Source organism: Cavia porcellus, unplaced genomic scaffold, assembly GCF_034190915.1.
Source record: "Cavia porcellus strain 051 isolate PalLab524CR breed Dunkin Hartley unplaced genomic scaffold, mCavPor4.1 scaffold_5, whole genome shotgun sequence".
NCBI lineage: Eukaryota > Metazoa > Chordata > Mammalia > Rodentia > Caviidae > Cavia > Cavia porcellus.
This window is the reverse complement of record NW_026947488.1, coordinates 36735249-36751451: the sequence shown is the minus strand read 5'-3', so window position 1 is coordinate 36751451 and position 16203 is coordinate 36735249. Positions and strand designations below refer to the sequence as shown.

The 16203-nt window shown below is 55.2% G+C and overlaps 1 protein-coding gene across 2 annotated transcripts in view; it reads right to left on the bottom strand.

Moving 5' to 3' along the window:
- The window catches only part of Rrbp1 (ribosome binding protein 1), a 45953-nt gene that overhangs the window by 10346 nt on the left and 19404 nt on the right, over positions 1 to 16203 (bottom strand). The window contains exons 2-4 of one of the 2 annotated variants that reach the window (XM_063248652.1): positions 13601 to 16025; positions 2668 to 2816; positions 1975 to 2097 (exon numbers count right to left, since the gene is read on the bottom strand). In XM_063248652.1, the coding sequence (XP_063104722.1) occupies positions 1975 to 2097; positions 2668 to 2816; positions 13601 to 16004 (2676 nt within the window). In that variant the 5' untranslated portion in view covers positions 16005 to 16025. The remainder of the gene's footprint in view (positions 1 to 1974; positions 2098 to 2667; positions 2817 to 13600; positions 16026 to 16203) is intronic. The other variant, XM_063248653.1, reaches the window with a different exon arrangement.

Genomic DNA, 16203 nt, shown 5'->3' with positions numbered 1-16203 from the left:
CCCAGACTGGCCTTGAACTTGTGATCCTCCTGCCTCAGCCTCCAAGATAGCTAAGATTACACAGTGTGGCACTGTACCAGCTTTCTGGCCATACTTTCTTCCCAGCACCATTCCCCAGGCTTATTGGGTATAGTCTTGGCCATGATACAGGAGATCTGGCATTTTTTCTGAGGCCCCAGGGGCACAGCTCTGTCCCTACCCCGCCTCACCAAGGCAGATCAGTCTGATTCAGAACCTAAGTTCCTTCAGGCCCTGCCACTTACGCGGTGAGGATTCAGTGCACAGCCTAGCTTCAGGATGGAGGCCAGGTGAATCTTGTGGATTCACACTCACACTGGCCCTGAGGACCTGGAGGCCAGGCCAGCTGGGCTCTCCTGGTCTGGGAGCCTATGAGTTCCTGGAGCAGGAGCTGGACCTCCCCACAAGTGGGTTCCTGGGGACAAGGAACAGACTTCTCTGCCAGGAAAGAGGCCGTGGGCAGGGCTAGAGTGCAGCACAGAACCATCAATCTCAGTAGCTCCTGTGTGGTCCCCATTTCCCAAAGGGCCAGCATCTCAAGCAGTGCTGGGCTGGAGGCAGACAAAGTGGGCCAGACCCCGACCATCAGGACCCTAGAGCCAGGAGTGCCATGCAGGAGGAAGGGAGGAAACAAGGCCGGGCCGTAGCCCATCACCAAGCAGCTGTCTTGGGGGAGGCTGAGCTGCCTGTGCAGAGGGCAGCTCCCGGAGGTTCAGCCTCACAGGGACCAGGGCAGGCAGGTGACCCCTTGCTACAACAGTGACCTCTGTGTGGGACAGAGACAGAGCTCCCAGAGGCACATGAAGGAGGAAGCCATACTGAGTTTCCAGGGTAAGCAGGAAGCATCCACACAGCCCCAGGGAGGGAGCAAGCAGGCAGGAAGGGCAGGACAGGCCTGGATGGCGGGGTGGGGAGGCAGATGTGACCCATATTGCTCTGGGGCTATGGCCCAGGGGCAGAGCTTGAGCTCCTCTTGGAAAGCACCAGGAAACCTATGGGGGCCTCCTCAGGCTATGGAGAAGCCATGCCCATGGTTGGACAAACACTCAATGTCAACTCAGAGCCAAGGCCCACGCCAGAGCAAGACAAGAGAAGAAAATCGCTAGGGGCAAATTCTATGGCCCTAACTGCGCTGTGCAGACCTGGTGAGGGTGCCCAGGGGTTGCTTGGAGTTCTGGACTCTTCCCTGGGAGGTGCAAGTCTATAGAGCCCCAGGAGATGGGGTGTACAGCTCAGATGGGAGCCAGGTACAGACCCATAGACAGCTCCAGGGACGGGAAGAAATCAAGACTGTCTTTCTCTGTCCTGCTCCTGGGCACATTGCCCACCTCAAAGGGGCGTCTTCCCTATTCAGGACAGGAGGACGAACTGTCATGCTTCCAGTTCCCACTAGGCAGGAGAGGCCTCCAGGGAGGGCCACAGGCGGGCTAGCATGGATGTCCTGTGCAGGACACTGGAGCACCAGAGCTGCTTGGGAGAGCCCCCACAAACACAGCATGGTCCTGACACACCTGCCCCAGCCGGTGACTGTACCCAGGAGCCAGGACGTCCCTGCACATCACTCCAATGGCCCTCAGCATAAGGACAGAGGCACCCTGGCCCCATCTCTCAAGCAAACCACTGGGGATCCCTCCCCACTCTACCCGCAGAACAGCCTGTCACTGTGGGATGGCTGGTGACAGCCTGCTCAGGTCATCCCGCCATCACAAACTGAGGTCCTGGATCCCACGTGTTCTTAAAGTCACCATAAAGGCCTCCCCCAGGGGGGTCTCCCTGACACAGACACTTTCAGCTATATCACTCAGGACTTGAAAACAGCCCACTGGTCCTGGTTCAGGGACTAACAGCTCAACCTCAGAGCTGTCCTAAGCCCACAGCAGGACTTGGGCAGCCGTGGCCTCAGTGTGCAGGGTTGGGGGAGCCTGCGGAGGGGCGGCGTCCTGGCTCAGGCTATACCTTGTTGAGCTCCCTCAGTTTGCTCTTGGCCACGGCTGCATCCTCTTGCTCCGTGGCCAGCAGCTTCTCCTTCTCCTCCAGCTGGCGTTTCAGGATGGCCACAGGGTCACCTTTCTGAGTGGCCTGAAACACCAGAGCCATGTGAACATCCAGCAGACACATAGGGAGATAGCCCTGCCAGGGCATCCCAGGATCAGAGTGTCTCCACATCCACTGAACTGGGCCTGCAGGCTGGGAGTAGGGACAGTGGCCTACATTCCCCGAGCAAGGAACATTCACATCACTGAGCCCCAGGGACACGAGAGGGCGGCTATTCCCATGGCCTCGGGAGGGAGCCCCAGGCCTGCTAGTACCCAACTGATCACCCCTCTCTAGGGGGGTCACCCCAAATCCCCTGCCAGGTGAGGGCAAGAATGCTCATGCAGTGCTTCAGGGGCAGCAACCCACCTCTGCCCCTGCTGGCAGTGCGAGGAGAGTCAGAGTGGGGTTGGGCTCGTCCTCTCCCTGGACCTCCCTTTGCTGAGCCTCATCTCCAACCTGCTGGGCCCCCTACTACCACCCGACAGCGTCCAGTTTGGGCAGCAGGTGACCGCAGCACAGGACTCCACTGGGAAGTGCCAGCCATGCTCTGGGAGGCTGGGCAGGAAAAGGCCAAGGGGCAGCTGTGGGGCAGCCTGAGCCAGAGAGACCCACCTTGTGCCAGGTGTCCTGGAGGACTCCCGCTTTCTCTGACAGGATCTCGATGAGCCGCTGGGCCTCACCCTCATTTAACGCCATGCTTCCCACCATTGAGACCAGTGACTTGTAGGGCAGGCAGAGAGGGCTGTCTGCATCGGAGGGCCCTGAGGTGGGAAGAAGCAGGGGCTCACACTCGCTCCCCACAACAGGCCCCTGAGAAAGCATTTGGTCCATGCCCACACCAGGTCAGCAGACTGGAGCAGCTGCCAGCTTGGGCCTCCCACTCATCACGGTCCAGTGCTGGGCTCACACCATCTTTCTGAGCTGTCCAGAGACGGTGGCAGTCAGGGCTACAAGCAAGGGCCACTTCTTATCATCAAGATGTCCCGGAGCAGAGTTAAGCAAGGTACTTTCCCAGAGGGTTATTTTTCTTTCTTTTCCTAGCAAACGTCTTGGCCCTCAAGGCTACTCGGGACATTTCCACACGGCAGTGACCTAACCCTGTGGCCCTGGGGACCTGGACTGACCTGCAGATCACATACTACAGAGTGGGAAGGACAGTGGGGGCTGTGCCCACACACCCAGGTTGGAGCCCTCTTCAGCTCTCTCTGGGCAAAGCCAAGGCAGCCACAGGTCTGCATGAGGCAAAACTGGGCTGGGTCCTTGGGGGGAGGGGAAATCTTGTGCCTGCGCCTGCCCCTGAGTGAGGCCTAGGACTGAGGCACTGGCAGAAAAGCCCCGACTACCTTCACCATGCCGCATGCAAGAGCACACACTAGCATTCCCGGCTCAGCTCGGCCCTCCAGAACGGCATCACAGAGGTTGATGGTGGCCTCAGAGCAATTCTTCCTGTAGAGGCCTGAGGGCCATGTCCTCCCCACCGGACAAAGGCCTGCAACCATGACGGAGGGGAGACGGGGAGTGGCCCAGGAAGATGGGGTAGGGGAGGTTTCCACAGCAACCCTGGGTTCTCTGACTTGTCACAATATTTTCACTACCACTTACAATATTTTCATTACAAGTTGAAGCACTGAGCATGATACCTGAATCACGGGAATGTGGGATGTAGGCGAGCTGGTTGCTATGAGCACCTTTAGTTTATAACTTCTTATCCTGGCAAAGCCGGGAGACTAAAAACAGCCACCCCGACATTAAACGCTCAGGTGCCAAGAAGTGGGCACATGAAAGGGTGCCCCTTCTTTCTTCTCACTGGCCCACGTACGCAGATAACATGTGGTCACCATAGTGCTCAGCCAGTGCACCCTGGAGAAGACGAGGGCCGCCAGGCAGAATAAAATAAGACTCTGCGAGCTCAGAGAACCCCACTGGTCCAACCCTGGTTCCAGGCTCCCTGTCCCACCCCACCCAGATTTGTGTCCACCCCCCAACCCCGCCCTGCCCCAGATGTATGCCCATTGCCTGCCCACATCATCTGCTGTCTGCAGAGAAAGTCACAGCCAAGAGCAACATGTCCTCACCTGGTAGGAAGGGTCCAGGCACTGAGCACCACAGAGTGGCTCATGCGACTAGAGACAAGCAGAACATTTATACCAGATCTCAAACACTTGGCTTAGGAAAAAGGGACAACTAAACACCTGGCATTGGGCTGCATGCTGACTGCACGCAGCAGCAGTACCTCGGGCACCCTGGGTTAACCAGGGTGAAACCCACTCCCCTTGTGTCCAGATGATCTGCACTAGTCATCTCCAGGACTTGGTGTGTGGGCTCATATGGTTTCTATTGCCTGATTCTTCTACTGTCTTCAGCCCTGGGGACTCCAAAGCAACCACAGCCAAATCCTGGCCATCCCAGCAGAAACCCCAGTGTGCCCTGAGACCCCCTGGGCTCCTCTGAACTCTACTGGACACAGCATCAGGCCCAGGCCCACTGCACTGCTGGGAGGGAAGCTTCTGGCTGGTGCAGCCATGGTGGCCTTCCACACACGCACACACATATGTCACTTCCCCCCCGGAAGTGCCCACACTGTGCACCTCTCCCACATTTTTTGTCCAGTGCTCGACGGGGTGATCTGCAAGAGTGGCGTTCTAGGGCCCACTGTGAACACTACAGAACATAATCAGACTGAGTCTGTTAGATGTCTTAACCCAAAATACACACAGCAGGAGGCAGAAGTGGGGGTGCGTGCTAGCAATCCCCGCATGCCAGGAGGCTAAGGCTAAGGCCTGCAAGTCCAAACCCAGCATGGACAACTTTTAAATTTTGCTTTTGTCTCAACATTTAAAATAAAGGGAATAAGCCGGGCGTGGCGGCTCATGCCTGTAATCCCAGCATTCCGGGAGGCTGAGGTAGGAGGACTGTTGCGCAAGTTCGAGACAGGGCCTGGGCTACAAAGTGAGCTCAAGGCCAGCCTGAACTGCATAGCGAGACCCTATCTCAAAAATATAAAAATAAATAAATAAAATAAAGGAAATGTGAAGGTTCTGGGTTCAATCCCCATGACTGATATAAAACACTTATGATGAGGGACACACTCTAAAGCTACACAAGGCAAACTTGTAACTTTCTTCTCTGTTCCCCGCCCTCACCATGCTCACACAAACTCTTCTGCAGTCTTCAGAGGGCCGCAACTTCAAGAAACATTTTTTACTAAATCTTTCAGGTAAGAAGCGTACCATCTCTTTTCTCCACAAGTCAAGGGGGTAAAACGGGAAGACAGCAGCGCAGTATTTAGAAGCAGGGAACCTGGACCCCTGGGAGCTGCCCCACACTCAGCACCTGTACCTTCCCGAGTCTAGACCCAGAGACTCCCCAGTCCCTGGTCTGGTGAACTTCAAAGCACCGAGCTCAGTCTACTGAAGACTCGACCTGCAATGTGCTAACCACAGACTTCACAGAGACTCTGGTGGGGGCTTCACAGGGGGCTGCTGGCTCCCTGGCTGTGCTTCAGCCCAGAGTGGGAGCCAGAGAGCAGTCTCCCTGCAAAGGCACCACCGAGACTCCCACTTGGGGGCAGGGAACAGAGCAACACTGCCATAGGCCCAGCCCTTCTTCTGCCTCTGGTGAGGACCCAAAGAAGCATGGGGTTGCACCCTTGAGCTACAGAGGCTCCTGAGAGGCCTCGAGGCCACCTCCTAACCTCCATTCAGGGAAAACACAGGAAAACCTGCTGTGCAGGTCACCTCTGTGCATGGCCAGGTGGCCGGGTCTGAGACTCTACCCCATCTGCCTCGTCTGTGCCTGCAGACACGGGACCCAGCTGCTTGCTGCACTGTGGCCAGGTGTGGGATGCCAGAGTGAGCTCTCTGCCGCTGCCTCACAGGGGAAGTTGCAGCGAGCCCCACCCAGAGGCACACAGGGGTTCCCATGCAGTGCACATCGCTCCAGGGTTCAAAGCTACACCACCTCCCATGACTACTTAGCACCTAATTCACCTCTCTGAATTAAACCTGTCAAGAGTCTTTCTCCCCTGCTGTCTGCTATGGGTGCCCTAGGCTTTGCCTGCACAACCCCAAGGCATCCAAAAACCAGGCCTCTGCCACAGAAGATGTCAGCACAATGGGCCTCTGGAGCCTCAGCAGCCCTGCATCAGCCTGTAATCGCCAGCCTGGACAGCTCCCATACCAATAGGAAGGGGACCAGCGGTTCATGCCACCTCCTGAGCCTGCTGGCATCTGACGGCTACTGAGAGGCCAGTCCAAAGATTCCAGCTTGAATCCAGCCCTCACTGCAGGTGCCCAGAGAATGCCCAGAACACAGGCGTCTAGCTGGTCTCCACACACCAGGTACACACCACACACCACACCTACTGCGGACCCGGGAATTTAAATGCTAGGCCTGAAGAGCAAAGATGGTGCGGTGGCTAAGAAGCAGGGCAGCACCTTGCAGAGAGCCCGGGGAAGTAACCTGGGCACAGGGCCAGCCAATGCCTCCAGGCAGGGGTGTGGAAGCCAAGCAGAAGAGGAGACAGCAGGGGGCTGCAGGAAGGGCAGCAGCCCAGGAAAGGCAGGGAGCTCTGGGCCAGCGCACGTGTTCCCCAGAAGGCAGGGCAGGCAGGCAGCAGCGAGAGGGGTGTGCTACAGAGGCCCAGAGACAAGGGAGCGAGACTGGCAGTGCAGGAAAGTGACTTCAGGATGCCCAAAGGAACAAAGGTGAAGGCTAGCAGCCAGGGAAGAGCCATGCCCAGTGCGCAGGGTATTCAGAAAGCCACACAGGTGGCAGGGAGAGGCCTAGGATCAGTCCAGGGACACTAGTGTGCGACCTGACAAAGGGCTTGGTTCTGGGGCCTGGGGAGAACCTGATGGCCAAAGCACTCGTCTCCTCAGGCACTGGCCAGATCCCTTCCAAAAGCTTCTCCTGGAAGCATTGGAGCAGTCTTAATGGGCTGCCCTTCCCACTGAAGGACATCAGACCCCAAACTCAAGGGGATCCCAAGCCCAACCAGGTCTGCTGTAGAAGGTACAGGCCAAGCACAGCAAGGGACTCCAGAGCCTCCTCAGAGCCCAGAGCTGCAGCCAGGACCAGAGATCCAGGTTTCCTCCCCACAAACCAAAGTCCCTCGATCCCAGGAATGAGGCTCCTGGGATGGACGCTCCCCCTCTGCAGATCCATGCACTGTGACCCTGAAGCTTGTCAGGGATGTGCGGCTTACAAGACCCACACGGGAACACAGCACCACCACACACATAAGGGGCCGAGCCCAGTCCCACTCGCCTTACCCAGGGCATGAGCTGAGGCTGAGGCAGCCTGGCAGGCACACTGCCCCCTGACAGGACAGGCTGAGGAGCAGTGGCTACACCTGACCCCTGGCTGCTGGGAGTTTCCAGGGCCCCAAGCTGAGAACCATGTCCATAATGGGGCCTTGCCCTTTGGGTGAGGGGAACACTAACCCGTCACCAAAGTAGGAGCGTGTGCGTTCCCTGGCGTCTAATGCAGGTAAGAAATATCCCGCAAACTGAATGACTTTGTTTCCCTCTTTATACTTCTGCTATTTCCTCCAGAATTAGAAACAAATTTATGTCCAGCAGGCGTGGTGGTACATGCCTGTACTCCTAGCTCCCAAGGGCCTGAGGTGGGAGGATCGCTGCGAATTCTAGACCAGCCTGGACTACATACGAGTTCAAGGCCAGCCTGGGCTACACAGTGAGACCCTGTCTCCAAAAAAAAAAAAAAAAAAAAAAAAATTAACACTTGGGGAATGAAATCTTCTCCCAGCACAGTATTTTTAAAGAGCAGCAATCCCTCCCTTGGCTGCCTGGGCAGCAGCCATCAGGATTCCAGCTCACACCTGCAGGGACAAAGGTTTAGGAGTTTAGCACCCTGGCTCTGCCACTGCAACTGCCCCAGCACTGCCAGCCCTTAAGGTGACCCCATGGAGACTTCCGGAAGGATGTCATCCAGCAGCTTTTCACGCTGATACTTGGCTCACTTCCTGGGGGCTGTTTTTATTCTCCTTTAAAAAAGGAAGAAGAAGCAGGGCTTGAGGAACATACCCAGGTAGTGAATAAAAGACTCCACAATCCTTAAGCGTTCTTCAGAGCTTCAGACCCAAAGAAGCTGAGTTAAGGCCAAAAGAAAAGCCTTGATGCCTTCATCTCCACACAGGCCAAGGTACCCAAGAAGCACTAGGGGCAGGGGCAGAGCTGAGGCCAGCCTCAAGAGCCTGAGCTCAGAATATAAACCCACCTCGCGGGGCTGGCGGGCACCCGTGCAGACAGGAGTGGCCCAGGACCCTTGGAGGGGACAGGAGGTTGGCTGTGGGAGAGGCTCCCTGGCTGGCTTCCTCCCCACATGCTGACCTCTGCTGTCTGCACAGACAAGGCGACTACATGCCAGGAATACTTCCTGTCATACGCGCCCACACATCCAGAAAAGGTGGGGTGCTGGCCCAGAACACTGCACGTGACAAGGAGCTCACAGACACCCCCTCTGCCCCACGGGTTGCCTCCAGGTACTCACACACCAGAGCCACCTTTAACTGTGCTAGACACAGGGGCACTGGACTAGCGAGGGTCTGATCCCAGGGAAGCATCCCTGGCTCTGTTTCCATTTGGAGTCCCCAGGAGGAAGCAAAGGAAAGACACAAAGACTCACCCGGACTCCCCACACTGTGGTGGCTTTGTCTGACAACACAGTGATGCTGGGCCCTGTCACTGCCTGTTCCCAAAACGCTCTTGACCTTGGGAGCTCAGCATGATTCCCCAGGCCTCAACACAGTGGCCTTCTGGTCCCAGAATAAAGCAGGCTCCATGACAGCCTGAAAAAAAGGTTTCCCAGAGCACTCCACAGCCACAGGGAAAGTCCCAGGCCTGTGCACCCCTTTTCTCATAAGGTAGGGAGGCCAGGGTCCTGGATGGGTGCCATGACTGGGACTCGGCCTTGGCACCCACACAATGCTCCAGCTTCTGTCCAGGGCACCGGCTGCGCTAGGACCCAGGCTGGACGCACACAGCCGGCAAGGCAACACATGGCTCAGGCGGCAGGGGAACTGGGGTCATTGTGGAGCCACAGACAACCAGAGATAAACCCACTACCCACGAGCTTCCTTATAGACCCTGCATGGGGGGCATGGTGTTAGGTGCAGCCATGAACAAGAGGCAGAGTCAGCACCCAGCCTTGAGCTTGGGGGGATTTCTGCTGATTCTGATTCAAAAAATCGTCTCAGGGCTGTCTGCAGAGAGTGGACATTTTCCTGAAGTAAAGAACAACCCCACTGACTCAGCAATGCCCTCTCCAGGAATCTGCCTTCCAGATGCGCTTGCATGGCAGGACTGTGCATCTCTGCATGCTGACTCAGCAGCCAAAGGCCTGCATACAACTGAAATGCCAACTCGGTAAACCCGGGGGCATGCGTGCTGTGGGACACTAGGCAGCCAAGTGCAGCTCAGGATGGCAATGTGGGTTTGCTGTCACTGAACCCTGCAGGTGGGGAGCACTGACACACAGGCCATCTGCCAAGTCCCTGGAAGCAGATGACAACTGGGACAGAGTGGGGAGAAAGACTTCATTTCACCTTCCAAGCTCCTAGATTACTGAACTGTGTTTATGATAATAAATCTTAAAAGCAAGGATTAAGAAGCAGGTGTTCACTGTCAGGTGTAGCCAGGAACAAGTGGCAGAGCCGGCGACGGGCAGAGGTCCAGGATGGGCCCAAAGGAGCTGCCCTGTGCCCACCTTCTGCCTGCAGCTCCCCCAGGACACCAGCCAGGTGCCAGGCAAGACTGACAGAGCCGCCTCCAGTCCTAGTGCCGGCTGCACATGGGGACCGCCTCTCAGCACCCACCTGTGACCGGGAGGACAGTGGGCAGTCAGGATAGGGAGGGGAGAGGACTGCGCATGACGCCACCCTCACCGACTACCTCACTCCAAATGGCTGCTGTCAACTCCCTGGCAGACTCTCCCTGGACCCTGTCCACTAGGGCCATCACTGGCCCAGGCAACAACTCAGCACCCAAGTCGGTGTGCCTGTGGTGACTGAGGAATTCGGTCTTCAGTTCGGTCAGGTTCTCTGGGGGTGGGGCAGGTTCTTGGAACACAGTTTGGGCAGCTCCTGCACTTGCTACTTGTCAGGCTGGCCTCAAACTCCTATGCACCTCCTGAGAGCCAGGCTCACCAGTAAGCACCGCCATGGATGATTTAAACAGCACCTTCAATGGCTTGCTTACTACTTCCCGGCCACGTTATCACATGTAATGAATAAAGAAGGATTGAAGGCTAACACATCAGGCCCCAACTTCTGCAGCTAAAGTGACCTCAGAACAGCATTAAACAAGAAGCATGTGAAGAAGAAAGGACCTTCTGCCTAGCTCCTGCGACTTCCCTCTCCAGGGCGCTGTCACAGCCTCAAGAGCCAGCACCTTCTTCAAGGCTGACTTTTGAAAGATGAAAGATTACCACAATGCAGAAAAGAGATAAACTAGAAAACGAGATTTCTCACTGTGCGACAGCCTACTTCTGCCCATGGGTGCCCACCCACGGGGCCATGTCACTGCAGGTCGGAAACACAGTACCTTTAAAAGCTGCATCTCTGAACACCACCACCACCGTCACTTCCTAAACCACAGGGCACTCACATTTTGTGCTTGGTGATGGAAATAACCCCAGGAGGATAAGAAGCATGCAGGAGGACTGCACAGGTCATGTGTAAACACAGAAGGAAGCGTTTTACTCTAGGGACTGAACATCCAGATTTTACAACCCACAAGGTCTTGGAATCAGTCCTGAGAGATCTGAAGAGAAGACCTTATTTCCTGAAGTTAGTTTTCACGTCCTTGTCACTTACCTAATGTATTTGACTGCCATGTTGGTACACTGCCTGAAGAATCTGGCATTCTACTTTTTTCAATCAACATTCACACTGCAAGGTCTCTGTGGTCCTTGCTCCCAGCATGGGTGAGCAGAAGGCACGGAGGTCTGTGGCCTAAGGGACATCAGTCATCAAGCACAGACCTGCTCAGCACAGTCTGCAGCTTGTGCAGAAAAGAACAAACCTATCATCCCTCGGGGCTCCTGACATGTTCTACTAAGGGCCACACATTCAGAATACCACTACTTTTCTCACTACAGCCATGGTTTTTGCTTAGAGAAAATAAGCTTCAGTAAAGCTTATTTTAATGGAGTAATGTAAAATTCCCAACTCTTTGGGTAGTCCTAGGCACAGGTTGGCCCCTGCCCCAAGAGAACCACTACTTTACAAGAACCCCCAGGCATGCACCACACCGAAGCCTGGGGGACCTGCAGAGCAGGAGGGGACCTCCAGTCTTCAGGACTCAGGTGGGGTCTGTATCCACCAACTGCAAGAAAACAGATTTGCAAATACAGTGCAAATTCAGAAAAATAGAAAATAAAGTATGGGAAAATACTTTCCTCATGTTTCTAGACCCACTCAGGAGCAGAGAAATCTGCTCACCTGGCATTGCAGGGCCTCCTCACAGCCTCCGCAGCTTCTCTGGGCTGCGGTCCTAACACCCCCACCAGGATGATCCCCAGATGTGGTCTGATGACTTCCTCTCCCCCTGGACCCCTGAGCACTCTGCACTATCTCGGCTCACCCAGACCAACTTCTTTCCCAGCCACCTCCTTTCATCCAAATGTTCAACCTGTGCAGTGATGAGTATTTGGGAGGGGCCCAGGTAGGGTTTCTCCAACCACCAATGTCCCACCTCACGTCATTCTCTCAACACCTGTCTCTGCCTCTGCAGTGGAGAACACCCCTTGTTTCCACTCCCAGGGGGCACAACTGCGTCAGTTCTCCAAGGAGGATCACAACAGCTGGGGCTAAGTCTGCACTGTAGACAAGATCAGCCAGCCTTCCAAAAGCCACTTTGAAAAAGCTACTCAATAGTCTTACCTATCTTCAATACTTTTTTATTGTTTTGTTTTTTAAGATAGGGACTCACTATGTAGTGAGGCTGGTCTTGAACTCACAGAGATCCTCCTGATTCAGCCTCCCAAGTGCTGGGATTACAGGTTTGTGCCACCATGCCCAGCCCTCTATTTTTGAGGCTTTCAACCTATTTCAGTACCCTTAGCTCTTTTTCCCTAAGACAGGACTAATTTTAGGATAGTTTTGTCATATGACGGAAAATCCTACTGCCACCTTGGCTGGAATAACTTGAGACCAGTAAGTTAACTTGGGAACAGCTACCACTTATCTATAACATTCACCTTCCTCATCCGACATCAGAGTTACTTTTTTGTATTCTTCTCTCACCTCTATCAAGCATGGGCTTACATAGGCTGAGGAGGGTCAGCGTGTGGGTCTCAGTCCTCACAAGGTTCCCCATTACTTACAAGTTAGGGCAACTTTCCTTCCCTTCCAAAAAGAGCATTGTATGAGTTTTGCATCTTATTTCAAATGTCTAAAGTCACCCAAGGTAACAGGAACCATTGGATGCTGTAGGCCATGGAGCTCATCTGGGAAAACCAGGCCCACTGGTGCCCTGCTCTACCCCTGTGTATGGGGCGAGGCCACAAGGGGGCATAGGCTCAAAGGGAGGCGTGCCTACCCTCACCCTGCCCTGGAAGAAGGCCGTAAGGCCTAGGGCCCAGACAGGACCTGAGTGTCCAATGCACAGGTAGGTCTGTCCCAGTCTCAAGGAATAGGGCTCCTCCAAACCTGGGCCAGAAGACTGAGAAAATTCAGAGTGGAACAGGAGCACTCAGCCAGAAACACAGGGCTCCATGCTTTCCAGGCCAGACCTAAAACGATGCCTGGAGACCGCTTTGGTCAGGACAAATAAATTCATTTCCCAATCAGCTAATGGCTACCCAAAGGATTTCAGAAAATAAGGCAGAATAAAAGAGAACAGCTGCAATTGAGGGATGAGCCTGAAACAGAAAGTCCCTATCCAATTCCAGGTTCTATCAGGATAGGCAAACTGATGCTCCCCATAACCTGGATCTGTCCTAAGATCTGACACCTGTGTTAATGCCCTCCTGTCCACTGTTCATGCAAATACACAAGGTGCAAACTGAGGGACAGCGCCAACACTGAGGGACACACTGCTCCAGAAGAGGCCAGAGGCCTCGAGGAGGCAAGGATGCAGCCCCATTGGGAAGGCTCAACCTCTCCCCGTCTCTTGACACCACCCTGCAAGCCCGTGCACAGAGACAAGGCCCACCAGACTCAGTGACAGCACTTGAGTAAACAGCAGGTACGCTTTGTGGCTCTGCTCTCACCCTGAGAGAACTTTACCTGGACCCCAGAACCAGTACCAGGGCCAGACCAGACATCAACCCAGTTAAGCCACAGCCCGCAGCACGGCCTTCTAGCCCAGACAGGCCCAATCAGCCAACTTCTGACCAGCCTGCAAGGGTAGGGATGGAGGTAAAAATGTCTGTTGCTGCAAGCCACGGGATTTGGGGACATCTGTCACACAGTCTTGCTGTGGCCACAGCTGACTGATACAGGCAGCACCCTTGGAGAACACCCACAAAGCACACAAAGCCTGCTTTCCCCCTGAGTTCAGAAAAACAGTGAAGTACTCACCAGACTCACCCTTTTTCTTGGAACCAGATTTCTTCTTTGCAGGAGCTTCCTGCTTGAGAGTCTCCTGGCTCTGAACTGGAACTGTACTCTTGCCCTGGACAGGAGCTGGCTCAGGCTTCTTAGCCTGACTGGCAGCTGCATCTGCCTTTTTGCCCTGGTTTGGCATTCCGTCCATCTTTTTACCCTGGTTCTGGGCACCCTCTCCTTTCTTGTTCAGGCTTGGGACTCCCTCTGTCTTCTTGCCCTGGTTCGGGGCAGCCTCCACTTTTTTGCCCTGGTTCTGGTCCCCCTCCCCCTTCTTCCCCTGATTCTGGTTCCCCTCCCCTTTCTTTCCCTGGTCTTGGTTTCCCTCCCCCTTCTTCCCCTCCCCTTTCTTGGCTTGGTTCTGGTTCCCCTCCCCCTTCTTGGCCTGGTTCTGTTTCCCCTCCCCCTTTTTTCCCTGGTTCTGAGCCCCTTCCCCCTTCTTGGCCTGGTTCTGGTTCCCCTCTCCTTTCTTTCCCTGGTTCTGGTTCCCCTCCACCTTCTGCCCCTGGTTCTGGTTCCCCTCTCCCTTCTTCGCCTGGTTTTGGTTCCCTTCTCCCTTCCTGGCCTGCTCCTGATTCACCTCTCCTTTCTTAGTCTGGTTCTGGTTTCCCTCTCCCTTTTTTCCCTGGTTCTGGTTCCCCTCCCCCTTCTTAGCCTGGTTCTGGTTCCCATCTCCCTTCTTAGCCTGGTTCTGGTTCCCCTCCCCCTTCTTGGCCTGGTTCTGGTTCCCCTCCCCCTTCTTAGTCTGGTTCTGGGACCCATCCCCCTTCTTGCCCTGATTTGGGGTGCCCTCTGCCTTCTTAGCCTGGTTCTGGTTCCCCTCCCCCTTCTTCACCTGGTTCTGATTCCCCTCCCCCTTCTTCCCCTGGTTCTGGTTCCCCTCCCCCTTCTTAGCCTGGTTCTGATTCCCCTCCCCCTTCTTAGCCTGGTTCTGGTTCCCCTCCCCCTTCTTTCCCTGGTTCTGGTTCCCTTCTTCCTTCTTAGCCTGGTTCTGGTTCTGGTTCCCCTCCCCCTTCTTAGCCTGGTTCTGGTTCCCTTCTCCCTTCTTAGCCTGGTTCTGGTTCCCCTCCCCCTTCTTAGCCTGGTTCTGGTTCCCCTCCCCCTTCTTAGCCTGGTTCTGGTTCCCCTCCCCCTTCTTAGCCTGGTTCTGGTTCCCTTCTCCCTTCTTAGCCTGGTTCTGGTTCCCCTCCCCCTTCTTAGCCTGGTTCTGGTTTCCCTCCCCCTTCTTAGCTTGGTTCTGGTTCACCTCCCCTTTGTTCCCCTGGTTCTGGTTCCCTTCTCCCTTCTTCCCCTGGTTCTGGTTCCCTTCCCCCTTCTTGGCCTGATTCTGGTTCCCCTCCCCCTTCTTGGTCTGGTTCTGGTTCCCCTCCCCCTTCTTCCCCTGGTTCTGGTTCCCCTCCCCCTTCTTCCCCTGGTTCTGGTTTCCCTCTCCCTTCTTGGTCTGGTTCTGGTTACCCTCCCCCTTCTTCCCCTGGTTCTGGTTCCCCTCCCCCTTCTTCCCCTGGTTCTGGTTCCCCTCCCCCTTCTTGGTCTGGTTCTGGTTTCCCTCTCCCTTCTTCCCCTGGTTCTGATTCCCCTCCCCCTTCTTCCCCTGGTTCTGGTTCCCCTCCCCCTTCTTTCCCTGGTTCTGGTTCACTTCCCCCTTCTTGGCCTGGTTCTGGTTCCCCTCCACCTTCTTAGCCTGGTTCTGGTTCCCCTCCCCCTTCTTGGCCTGATTCTGGTTTCCTTCCCCCTTTTTTCCCTGGTTCTGGGACCCATCTCCTTTCTTGCCCTGATTCGGGGTGCCCTGAGCCATGCTGATGGCTGGGGTGCTGGTCTTGGCACCCACTGGAGGTACGGCCACCATGGGCACCTCCTTAGGAGTGGCTTCCAAGATGGCTGACTTTGAGGCAAGAACCTGGATGGAATTCACCACAGAGCTGACAGCTGGTTCCACCTTGGCCACTTTTTTCTCCTTCTTCTTTTTGTCCTTAGGGGAGGAGGCTGGCTTCTCTTGGGGCATGGCTGGTACTGCAGCCACAGGGGTGAAGACCAGCGGGGCCTGGATCGGGGTTGGAGCCACCACCATGGCTGGAGTATGTTTCGGTTCTCTGAGGAGTACAGTGACGCTGGGGCCTAGCTCATGGTCAGGAATCTTCCCATTTGGTTTCTCATCCTTTTTCTTGGTCTTTCCTTTCTTTTCCACGTTTTTCTCCTTCTTTTTCTTCTCCACTTTCTGGTAGTAGGTTTTTGCCATCTCCTTGCGCTGGTTGGCGAGGGCCTCTTCATAAGATGTCTCCTTCATGGAGAAGGTGGACACCAGGAAGATGCCGATGGCAGACACCACCATGAAGCCGCCGAAGACCACAACACCCAAGGTCTGTGTGTCGTAGATATCCATCCTGGCTGGCTTGCGTTTCACCTGCCAAACACACAGGCACACAGATTATGAGAAACGGAGCCATCTGACAACTTCCATTCCACCTTCTCACCACCATTTCATTAATTGCTCCACATTAAACCCAGGCTTGGGGCACAGCCTTACCTACTCCCCCAAAAGGGAGCTGTTTTTACCCAAGATCTATACAGTTCCATGGGTG